We start from the raw sequence: 13,038 nt of genomic DNA, 5'->3' as shown, positions 1-13,038 counted from the left end.
TAATAATAATTAGTTTATTTACCAAAAAAATGTTACTACATAATCAACACTAGAATTAATTGTTATTGAGATGTAAATAAATATGGAATTCCCACTAGAACTGAAGTTGCGCCTGGGATTTGCACAATTAAATTTACATTCTTTTTTATATTTACAACAACAATCATGTTGTTGTTCCATAATAACATTTATTGGTCCCTATAATAAAAGACTTTTTTCAAAAGTTTACCAAATACCAATATATAGCTTGCTGATGGGCCTATAGTTTTTGACTTTTGATTTGTCACCTGATTTGTGGATGTGGGCGACATGAGCTATTTTCCACAATTTAGGGAATGTAGATTCGAGTGATAGATTATAGATAATAATTGTGAGGGGTTTGCTTAGGTACAACATTTCATGAGTATATGGTTATGATATCGAAACCAAAAATTATTCGTACCATTGGCAGAGCCCAGGAAAGCGAAGACCAAAAAACACGGCAAATTCAATCATCTGTCAAGGTTTTGCTCACTGTTCCTCGTATGCGCCGCTGAAGCATACGAGAAAAAACAACCAGTATTGTGGACAAACAATTGGCTTTCGCTTACTCGTCATTGCCTGTTCGTAATTTTTTTGGCCAAAACCAACACCGTAACAATACCCCAGCCACCGTATTTACCAGATTTGCCCCCCTGCGATTTTTTTTGTTCTCGAAATTGAAGAGATTTATGAAAGGACGGCGTTTCGCGATGGATGAAAATTGAATCGCTGACACAGTTTAAGGACATACAAAAAAGTGCATATCGTTTATCTTGATGAGGGTTCATTTTTGTTACTGTTATATTAATTATCTCATGGAATGAGTGAGAATTTTCAGTGTTATAGTCTATCCATTCCCAATTGGAACGGCAATAAAAATAAGAGCACTGTCATAGAAATTTTTTGCCTGTGGCCCCTAGTCGCCCAGATAGTAAACGTGGTATCAAATGTAGTTGAGGAATAATGGCTCGGCCATCAGGACTGGCTGAATACTAATTTTTTGTCCGTTTCAAAATGTTTCTTCATCAGTGCCGTGTGTTCGTGGGGTTAGGTGAGGTAGTGAGTGGTTTTGCAAACCGATTTTTGAAAACTTTTTCTAGAGATCGATTACCCTAACACCAAACTGATATTTCTGCACTCGATGCGCGTTTCGCTAACAAGCGCGTTTCGCAACAAATTGATACTGAATGTAAAGACAAGGGTTAGCTGTTTATATACCTGAAGTTTAGATGCTACAAATGCAATACGGATTTATACGGATGGCTCAAAAACCAAAGAAGGTTCAGGATGTGGAGTGTACTCTAGATCAATAAGCCTAAGGATTAAGTGGGGAATGGGAAGAAATACCAGCGTGGTCCAAACAGAACTGGCTGGTATCTCAATCGCCACAAAAGAAATAACCAAGAAAAGAATTTCTGGCAAAAACATAACAATCTGCACTGATAGCAGACAAGCACTATTGGCCTTGAACAGATACCGTGTTACTTCAGGGCTAGCACTAGAGTGCCACCAAGATTTAGTCAAAGCCTCGGTAGATAATAATATTATCCTGAGGTGGGTTAAAGGGCACGACAGGAGAAAAGGTAATCGCATTGCCGACTCTTTAGCCAAGGAAGCGGCTGGACTAAGAATTTTAAGACCAAGTGGCACCCACGGCCTGATGACTTCGACAATTGCGGAACTAGTCAAATGTTACACCCATGCTCAATCTTTAAAGAGATGGGATGAAATCAAAGGATGTAATCTTGCCAGGATCACCTTGGGCGACCCTGGGAAGCTGGCGCCGAAGAAATATCTGGCGATGACCAGGAAAAAAACTACGCCTCACAGTAGGATTTCTGACTGGCCACTGTCAGCTAAGGAAACACCTACATAATATGGGGCTAGTGGACACAACTCTATGCAAGATGTGTGAACAGGAAGATGAGACTGTCAGGCATGTCCTGTGCGAGTGTCCGGAGTTATCGTCAATAAGAGAGTGTGTGTTCGGCGAGTCTTGGCCTACACCTGCCGATATAAAGGAGATGTCTCCCAGCGACCTGTCCACCTTCCTGGAAAGGACAGGATGGACGACGACCTAGGAGGACAACTCCTCGGGAGGATGTACAATGGGTCACATATGGCCTAAGTGCGTGGGCTTACACTCACCCTCCCTACTCTACAGATACAGATACCTGAAGTTTTTTGGTCCGATATGGACTTTGTTTGTTAAATGATGATTATCCTAATTGATTTATCGGTAATTAACTAGTGGAACCACTACCTGCAAATTTGACAACGATAGATTAAAAAGCAGAAACTCTACGAGGTGTCTTATTGTCTTGTGGTTTCGAATATAAAAAATTGAACAATCGGATGGTCATAATGGAATCGACACGCATTGTTCAACTCCGACAAAAATATTTGAGGCGAATGAAAAGCTACCGAGAATACAGCAGACATATAATCTACCTCGAGGAAACTTGGTTTGACACCCATTATGTTGTCAAATATGGCTGGGTAGACGAAACCAAGTATTGTGCGTTGAACACACCTTGTTCAAGGGGAAAACGTGTTATGATTTTGCTTGCCGGGAATGAAAGTGGTTTCGTATCTAAAGCTTTGCTTCTGTCGGCCAAAAATATAAAAGATTCCTCTGCTGATTACCACGAGGATACGATTGCGGCTTTATTCGAAACCTGGTTCAGTGAGCAGCTTCTCCCAAATATTCCTTCAAACTCGGTTATTGTTATGGATAACGCTTCGTATCATTCTCGGTTATTGACTACAATACCGAACAATAACATAAAAAAAGCAGATATTGTTAATTTCATGCGAAATCATGACATGGAAATACCCGAAAAGATTCCAACGAAAAAGGTATTACTGGCGACCATGAAACAACGTAATTTACAAAAAGAGTATATTATTGATTCGATGTGTGAAACACGTGGTCATATTCTCTTACGTTTGCCTCCATACTATTGTATGTTCAATCCAATTGAAATGGTTTGGGCCACAATGAAAGAAAGCTTGCGGAAATGTAATCAGTCACCGACTTTGAATGCTGTAGTGTTTGACAATATAAGACGAGTGGTGAATGAAGTAGGTAATAGTGATGTGTGGAAGAATTGTGTGGCCCACGTTATAAAAGAAGAGAACAAATATTATGTGCAAAGTTCCATAAATCCGATCGTTATTCAACTTGATGATGATTCCACCTCATCCGAATATAGCGAAGAAGAATTTTGATTTTTGTAGCAATTTTGTTGGCCTCTATTATTTTGTAAATATAATAATATGTCGAAAATAATAATATGTTCGACGAGAATTCGGTGTGATTATTTGTGTTTTCATTGTATTTTAGAGTTTTCGACTCGGAAATCAACTACCTTAAATTTCGAAGTTTTTCATAATTACCCATGGTGGAAAAATTCAGTTGAGATAACTTTTTCATGGGGTGATCAATTGCTATGATTGTAAGAAAAAGTAACTGAAACACTACCATTGAAAAATAATATGCCGACGCCTATGTCGAGGCGGGAATTCCTTCTCTGTGCTGTTCCAATTGGTATTGGAAATACTATACTATACGTTCCGCAATGTGACTCATGTCCAAAAAGATTTTGATGCTGCGATATCAATTTCCAGTAATGTCCGCGGAAAAGTCAACTTTGAATTGTAGTAGAAACTGGTTCAAAATTGAGGAAGTATGTAGATGATAAATATGGTGAAAAATAGTAGAATTATCTTCACTATTTCAGCCATTTAATATGATTGAATAACCTTCAATTGAGTTTTTCAGTAAAATCCATTGAAAAATTTTGAAATTTTAGAGCTCGATATCTATCAAAATATATGCTCGATTCTCAAAAGCGAAGAAGCAATGAACATATAATCGAAATCTCATTTTATAGAGGTATCAAATTCGCAACAACCTACCACAGTTTTTGGTCAAAACTTGTTTTCTTCACTTACAAACTTGATGGGTTATTTTTGTGAATAGTTCTATCCCTGACACTAGACTCCCATGAAATTTTTTTGATGCATCACCCTGTATGTATTATGGTTATTCATAGAAGGGAGTTAAGATTTTAGAGCACCGTAACTTTTGGTAATTACATGATTTGCTTTGGCATTATGTTAAAAATATTCCGTGAAATGATTATACTGTCGAATTAAGATAAACACCTTTAGCGATTGCGAAATTCAAGTGAATATTTCTTCAAATAGATATTTGAACAATTGATGGAATAATACGTAATTATGCTTGAATATAAATATTCGAAAATAGTTATGCCCGAATAGGAAGTGGTTTGTTCAAGGATTGTGATAAAGGAAACAGATCCGAACTCCGATTTTGTTTTCGAAAAATAAAATCTTTCTCATATATCGAATGTTGCCAACATCATTTGTTGTACATTCAGTTTGACTCCATCTCTGTTCGACAGCGAGGTTATTAGAAGGCAATATTGCGCAATACTCCGTTATTTAGTATCAAATAGAGTACCTCAAGGGTCTATCCTAGGGCCTGTATTATATTTGATTTATGTCAACGAGTTTTCGTGCCAAGAGGCAATTTTATTTGCGGATGATATAACCTTTCTCATTTCTGATGACTATATTGAAAGTGTGTATTGAAGCAAATGAAAAATGTATCGTTACTTCTTGATGGCAACAGAGAACAATTCAGTGCTGAACGTAGTAAAAAGTAATTTAATTGGGTCCAATACTTTCAATAATGAAGATGATTGTGATTTAACACTGCTAGTGGGTGATAATGCAATTGAGTAGATTACTTTAATAAAAGTCTTACTTTTGCATCTATCAGAGGGCTGCACTTGGCCTCACCACGGTTACAATATTTGTAAAAAGCAGTTCCGATGTGTCATTGTATTTACCAACAGTTGTCTCGAATCATCATCACGCACACTTTGAATCATGGATGAATTACGTAATGATTTCATGAAATGTTGTTCGGGGCCAACCACCTCGGGTGTGGAGGTACAGTCCGAGAATACCTGTATTCTCGGGTACAGTTGTAAATCACCCCCTGAAACATAATAACGTTGGCCGCCGCTGTTATTCGTCAATTTACTGTGACCTGGCCAAAGCGGCGTTCAACTTGACTTGCGCTTTTCTATCGTTCTAGATATCGCGTCGCTACGAGAAACTTTTATATTTATATATATATATATATATATATATATATATATATATATATATATATATATATATATATATATATATATATATATATATATATATATATATATATATATATATTTTGATTGATGCAACTAATTTTCCTTTATTTTGAGTATTTCAATATTAAATTCTACAAAAAGGATTTGTAGATCATCAGCGAGCGCTTTCGACAGTTGGTAGTACTGTCATCATCTGGCACTCCAGATGATGACAGTACTACCAACTGTCGAAAGCGCTCGCTGATAATTAATAGAAGATATAAAGCTTCAAATCCTTTTTGTAGAATTTAATATTGCAATATATATATATATATATATATATATATATATATATATATATATATATATATATATATATATATATATATGTATAAACACTACCAACAGTGTACAAAGCGAGTTAACAAGGCGATAGACATTCGAATAATCCAAGATTATTGAAAATATCGATTTCTTCGTAGGTATTTTCCATAAAATCATCCCAGATTCAACAAATATTTTGACACGTTGTCCCGTCATCTCTCACCTTGTTGTGATAGTACATATAGCACATCAGAGCGTAATTTACATAGGATATAATTTCCCGGTAATGATGAACTGATTTGACACTACAATACCTTCATTTCGAGAACAGCAAGACATGTGATGTTGATCTAAGTTAGAGGGGAGTAGTTTCTGTTAGAATCTGTATCAGAGCAAGATTTTTTTCATTCAGCATCGAAATCCAGGGCTAGTGATATGTTATAAATATTGTTTCGTTTTCCCCGTTGGTTTCATAAATAATAATTGACTACACGGTTCAATAATCAAACTCAACTTTATTTCACTATTGATAAAACCAAACACTTCAACTAAAACTTCAACTCTATCATTCAAATGTCTTGTCTATCGCCTTGATACATCACTCTGTACCGCACAGTCCAGTAAACTCGACTTCCACGAGCTGTTATTGTTTGTGTCATCTTGGCTTAAACAGGTTGGAGCCTGGCTCCCTTACCCTTTCGGCTGGTGTTCGTTAGAGAGACAAACAGGTCAAGACTGATTTATGGGATGGCGGCATGAATGTCCTCAGACATCAGTACCGCCCTTCACGTGGACCCCTACCTGTCTGGGGTGTTTGGATGAATACGTTTTCCATCTTTTAATGGAGGACATGAGGGCCTAACTCGACAAAGTGTCTGGACCTTCTATATCGGGAGGGGGCTCGGTGTGGGTTGCGCTTATATACGTCGGACGAACTATCCCGGAACCGGTAGATAATTCTTCAGAAGTTCATCGGAGCCGGTAGAACGGTCGCGAGCGCTCGTCGCGTTGGATGCGGTCTTGGTCACGTCACAATTGATGTATGACACCAACGGCGGCTAGCGTTATTTTCTTTAGGGGATGATTCACAACAATATTGATGCTTATGTTAGTCAAGTATCGTTCCCGTTGTTGATAATATGAAAGTCTTGTTATGTTTTTCCCATGGGTTTGACAATAATTGACTACACTGTGCACCGTACCGCACTATCAACTATACTTTCGGATCTGCCTATTGGTAGTATTTATATATCGTAACGGAAGTCTCTGGAAGTCGATAGGTCTGTCTTTGAAAGTCTCTCGGAGTGAAGCGATATCTAGAATGATCGAGAAACGCGAGTCGAATTCAGCTCTACCTTGGCCAAACCATAATCGATTGACGAAGATCAGCGGCGGTCAGCGTAATTTGTCAGGGGAAAATTTACAACAGTCATAACAGATAATTCAGTAACATTAACAAATATGCAATATTTCTTCGATAAGTGGAGAAGTCACATTCTTGATGTCTGTTCTGAAAATATCCCAGGATGTATACAAATTCGATGTCTATAATATTGTTCATATTTTTGTTTCCACTTACGATGGCTCTATCAGAATCATCGTATCTCAACACAAATCCGTAGTATCCAAATCAGTTATATTTTGAACTGACAAAACATGATTCCGGCCCTGACTCGACTGTATGAATATAATATTCTCATTCCGCACTATCAGGTTATATCCAAATACTTTTTCGAACACCTGACTTTTCATACATTCACGAGAAAAATGCATCTGAAATTGGTTGTGTTTTGTATAGTAGCAGTCGCTTTAGTTCATGCCGTTAGTGATGAGGAATGGAATAGCTACAAGGTAGGTTGAACTCAATTAATCTTTTTGAAATTTGGCTTTGTTTCATTATTGTTCAATTCAACTAATGAGTTGAGTGATTATATGCTCTTTTGTTATCCTCATTGTACGATAACTATTTTAGTGTTTGTCTAATCATAGCCCGACAACTAGTTCAAATAGATTTCTCCAATCAATTGGTGATGAATCATTAAAATTTGGAATTAGTTAGTCTTTTTCTCTGTAATCAATTTTTTTATATCATTTGAAATCAGAAACGTCTTGAAGTGGACATAAAATTATCAATAATAAATGAAAGCCATTTTCTGTATAGAAAATCAGATTTTATATCGACCGTTTTTAAAAAATATATCAGTATCCGCTGATTTTGCTTATCAAAAAAAACGAAGGAATTATACAAACACTAATCCTAATGTTTTGGAGGCTTGAATGTTTTTTTGGTTGGTCTTTTTTTAGGAGAGAAATTAATTGATCTTTTTTGTCTAGATTGAGGCTCAGTAAGCTAATACTTGACTTTTTTTCATGCCAGTTCCTGCTTTTCCATATAGTTTGTTTCACGTTCTACCCGAGAATGTTACAGCCATATCATCAGCGAAAAAAAAAATATATATTGACATACATTAAAAATATATGGGGCCCATGACAGTTCCCTGTGGCACACCCATGGCAAACTGTAGTGGATAATTTATATTCACGCCCTGATTTCTATTTGATAAGTAATCTTTGAATAAATTTAATGCTACGCCTTTTATTCCTACGCCTTCCAATCGTTGAAAGAATATATCATGATTGACAGTATCAAACGCCTTAGCCAGGTCTAAGAATACGGTTGAACATTTTCTCTGATCCTGAAAGCAAATGAGTACCTAATTTGTTTAAAGGTGGTTTCAAATCAATTTATATCATATTAGTCCGAACTAATGGAAATAGTACCTAATTCGTTGATACGAAAACAGTTTGTTTTGAGAAAAAGTTTTCCCTAAATCCATACTAGGTGGTGGAAATAATATTCTTGTTGTAAAAAAAATTGTAAATCTGTTTTTTAAACATTTTTCAAATATTCTTGCGAAGATATTTATCACTGTTATGAGTTTATAGTTCTTTTTTGTTTCTTTCCAGATTCAAAAATTGGGATTGTGATAGATTCTTTGAAGATAGACGGAATATTTCTAGATAGGATTGCTGAGTTCAAAATAAAACATGATGGTTTTAAAAGATAAATATGATATTTCTCAATGTAGGATACTGTAATTTTGTCAGGATCTGGAGAAGTCCTATTTTTCAGTTCCTATATTGTCATGATTTAATTTTTTGTCATCAGCTGAGGGACTAGCGAATTTATAATGTTTTTTTCTCAATTTGAAAGGGTAACATATTCTAAGAGTGACAAATTTTTGAAAAAGAAAGAAATCTTCCAAAGAAAGGAAGGAAGTAATCAATTTTGAAAGAAGTAACTGTATACATAGATGTGTAGATCATGCAAAGAAGTAACTTCCAGACACAAATCTGGAAGAAAAAGCCTCTCTGAAACAGCTACTTTCGTATAAACATTGAACTACACGAAAAAAAAAATTATTTCGAAACAAATACTTCTGCATGAACATTGAAATATACAGAAAACACTTTTTCTTCTCAGTTTGTATTTCAAACATTCATTGTCTAGCAGGATATGTTGGTTTATCTATTCTGTTTGAAATGGTTTCACCTATATTTACGAAGAAATGATGGAAATCGTTTCCTACTTCTGGATCCGTTTATTTTCTGCGGATTATTGTGATGTGAGTTATCGAGTATCATTCGTTATTTCTTTTATTTCATTTCTAAAATTTCTGACCAATTCATTGATTCTAGTTTTGCAGTAGAAACTTTTCGCGGTTCTTATCAAATTACATAGAAAGTTTCTGTAGTGTTTTCTAGATGCAGCATCCGCATGTCTTAGATAACATCAAAAGGAAGATAGAAGTAGTATTTGTCAGCACCTACACCTCAATATTCATAGTATAGCTTATCAACACACAAGGTGCCGCACGTTGATATGTGAGATATCTTCCACCCATACCTCAGACAAGGTTTGACTTCTGAGGGTTTTCGTTCATCGGGGGCGACAGCTTGTTGACATATGTCAAATGATTTTTCACCTTCAATCAGATGATTGATGACTATACACTATCTGAATACACTGGGTAATTCATTATATTGTTTTGCAGAGTTATATAGAAAACTATTCGTGAAAACAGATGAACTGTATTCCGTAATACCTAATTCTTCAATGTTTCAGCTATACATTTATTCAGGTTTTTCTCGTTAATGAAACTTTCTAAATATGAAATAAACTATATCTCAAACAAGCTACATATCTGACGAAAGATTGACATTTTGAAACTAGTGACTAAAAATGTTTTTTGTTGCAGCAAAAATTCAACAAAAAATACAACACTCCCCAAGATGATGCCCTTCACCGTTCAATATATGAAAAGAATGTCCAGAAAATCGACGCTCACAACCAGAGATTCAAAGCAGGACAAGAAACCTGGGAAATGGGTATAAATCAATTCACCGATATGACAGAGGAAGAGAGCAAAAAGTCTTTTGGGCTGAAACCGATAAACTGAAAAATGTTTTTGAAGCTTCATTTTTAATGTTGATATTGATATCTGTTCCATAGAACCTGATTTTTTTAAAAATATATACATATATAAATGTATAAATATAGTATTTATATGAACGATATATAAATTTTGGAAAATGAGAAATTAAACTTTTTTTACCACTTTTATTCGTAACTAATGTTGTTACTACAGTTTCGCCCTTTAAGGATATTTTCAAACAATTACAATAATCTGAACACAAATCATAATGTTATCCCTTTTATTTCTGCTGTAGGTGAGAATAGAGGTCCTTAAGTTAATTCAGTACCTGAAATTTGTTTACCTGTGACAATGTGGTTACGCTAGTTTCAAAACTGGTGAGTAAACTAGATCGAACTAGAACTAGATCGAACTAGATCTAGCAGATTACATCCGCAATGCTTATGAATATGAGTTTCTGAGGATTCCAAATCATTCAGTTTCCAATGTTTGCTTGCATAGTGCAAAATTTCCGATCCCATAGATTCCGGGACTGGTAGTTGAATTCCAAGGAATGGTTTGGAAACGTTGAATCATTTTTACCTAGTCTGAACGACCTTTCATGTTCAGCATACCGATTTGAGATATTTTCAATACATTTACCCACAAGCGGTTGCTGTATTTCTCGATATCGAAGGAGCATTTGACAATGCACTATCTAAATCTATAGCATCATTTCTGGCTAGGAAAAGTATAGAATCGACCATGACTGGCTGGATCTATGCCATTCTAGTAAACAGAACTGCAACTACGACTCTTCAAGACTAGGCCATTAGGTTCAGGGTCTCCAGAGGCTGCCCTCAAGGTGGAGTACTGTCTCTCCTTCTGTGGTCGCTCCTGATGGATAGTCTGATTGATGCCCTCGATAGAAGGAAAGTAGATCTGCAAGCTAATGTAGATGACCTTGTTGGACCTTGGCAAGGTCCACGTCAGGAAAGGTAGCTTGTAATATCCTCCAAAGCACGTTGGACGGTGTCCACAGTTGGTGCCTGAGGGAGCAGATATCTGTCAATCCCAGCAAAACTGTGACAATCACCTTCACCAGGAGGAGCAAATTGAACGATCTAATGCTATGTTCCCTCAATGGTGAGGTCATACCATTTGGAACGGAGGTGAAATATCTTGGCATTTTCCTTGATAAAAAACTCACCTGGAACGCTCACTTGGAAAAAGTTTCACACAAAGCCAGACTGTCTCTATGGACATGTCTAAGAATTTGTGATGAAACTTGGGGTTTAGGTCCCGCAAAAATCCAATGGATTTATGTGATGATTGTCAGACCAATGATCACTTACGAGGCAAATACCTGGTGGCCGAAGGCTTTACAGAAAACGGCCCAGGCGAAGCTCTCTGGCTTAGAGAGACAGGCTCGTCTGGCCATCAGTGGTGCTATCAGTACCACACCGTCAGCGGCCATGGATATCTTTCTAGATCTACCTCCTCTACACATTTTTCTGAAGAGAGTGGCTAAATGGACTGCATATAGACTTGTGCATATTGCCAATTGCACAAATCAATTCAACGCAGACTGCAACAGACTGTTGGTCATCACAGCAGTCTGAAAATGACCTCTGATGTCATGCCTCCAACTGTCAACTACAAACTGCCTCATAAAGTACTGTTTCCGAGTATAGAGGACTGAATCATCCGTGGGAAGGAAATATCAAGAGCAGATAGTTGGTGATTCACAAATCAAAAATACCTTCCAGTTCTGGTGCAGATATTTTCAGTCGCAGACCCATGAGAGACATATCGACCTGCCTAGGAACCTATGCGACTGTATTTCAAGTAAAAATTTACGCTATTGAATTATGTGCGGAGAGATTGGAAGAACGCAACCTCATACAGAAGTCAACAAAACTATTCTCGGACAGTTAAGCGGCCTTGGAAGCTCTTGGCTCCTACCGAGCAACGTCTAAATTGGTATCAAATTGCCAAAAACGACTCTCTTCGACAGGAAGACTCAATAGATTGTCTCTTGTCTGGATTCCTGGCCGTACTGGCCTGAAAGGCAATGAGGCTGCTGACTACCTTGCAAGGGGGTGCAAGCAGTTTCATCGGACCAGAACCTGTCATTGGCATCGCTTAAGGCTTTGCCAAACAGAGATTTAACACATGAATTGCAAAAAGATTTATGGACTTCTGGCAGAATCTTCCAGGACTGGCTCACTCCAAAGCGTTTATTCACCTTTCGAAGCTTGATATGAAACAGTTGTTGGACTACACTAGGGATGAACTACGATGTCTATCAGGCCTCTTTACAGGTCACTGTCATTCGAATCATCATATGCAGGGACTCTGACTATCGAAAAACAGTGTGTGTCGCCTGTGTTTGGAAATGATGAAACAGCATAGCATAAACTTTGTGCCTGCCCCGCTGGAGACCAAATAAGGTTTTCAGAGTTCGGCAGAGCAGTACTCTTACCATCTGACCTGAAAGACCATTCACCATACAAATTAATCGGCTTCGTTTAGAAGCTGAGTTCATTTGGTCGGGTGTGAGTCACAATAAACCCTTGTGGGTTGGGTTGCGATGGATGGTCGAATAGACCCACTCACTTTGGACCTAACCTGACCCACTTAAGATTATAAACTTACGATTTCTCCATCTTGTCCACTTTATCTTTGGCATCAAAAAGAAAATTAGATAAACCGGCATGTGGTCTGAATGTTTTTTCTGAAAAAACCCGCAATTGTCTCTGTTATTTCACCAAAGTATGTTAGAGTTACTATTTGTAACTGAAAAAGTATAACACCTTGTATCTTGTAAACAATGATTTTCTGGAACTATGTTTATATGAAGTTTTTTCATGAAATTAGCTTCCGAATACGCTGTTACTGTATCCACCATTTATGGTTTGTTTTCTTGGAGTATATTACAATAAAGCAGCATCAGGAAATTCTTGATTTCTGTGTTCTGTCTTTGTGAATTGACAAAGTTCACTTTTTTTCGCTTTTCTAAAGTATATTTTTTTCATTAGAGACATTTATGCAGTTCATTTTGTCAATATGTTCACACCATGTGTTCAACAGATAATTTCTCAACGATGAAA

The 13,038-nt window shown here is 36.9% G+C and overlaps 1 protein-coding gene across 1 annotated transcript; it reads left to right on the top strand.

The window, feature by feature from the left end:
* The first annotated feature begins 7,204 nt into the window (after positions 1 to 7,204).
* LOC111509442 (cathepsin L-like proteinase) lies at positions 7,205 to 10,134 on the top strand. The gene is made up of 2 exons (XM_023165201.2): positions 7,205 to 7,361; positions 9,770 to 10,134. Exons 1-2 carry the CDS (start codon positions 7,278 to 7,280, stop codon positions 9,968 to 9,970), a joined length of 285 nt encoding a protein of 94 aa, XP_023020969.1. The 5' UTR covers positions 7,205 to 7,277; the 3' UTR covers positions 9,971 to 10,134.
* Positions 10,135 to 13,038: the final 2,904 nt, after the last annotated feature.

This window comes from Leptinotarsa decemlineata, unplaced genomic scaffold (assembly GCF_025532065.1).
Source record: "Leptinotarsa decemlineata unplaced genomic scaffold, Ldec_3_MD MMD2_P_RNA_scaffold_2, whole genome shotgun sequence".
NCBI lineage: Eukaryota > Metazoa > Arthropoda > Insecta > Coleoptera > Chrysomelidae > Leptinotarsa > Leptinotarsa decemlineata.
This window is presented reverse-complemented; position numbering and strand designations above follow the sequence as displayed.

Bases quoted from the DNA above. Each gene is read 5' to 3' on its own strand.
- LOC111509442 (XM_023165201.2), top strand. From the start codon at position 7,278: ATGCATCTGAAATTGGTTGTGTTTTGTATAGTAGCAGTCGCTTTAGTT. The intron at 7,362-9,769 runs GTAGGTTGAACT...TTTTTGTTGCAG, and splicing joins AGGAATGGAATAGCTACAAG to CAAAAATTCAACAAAAAATA.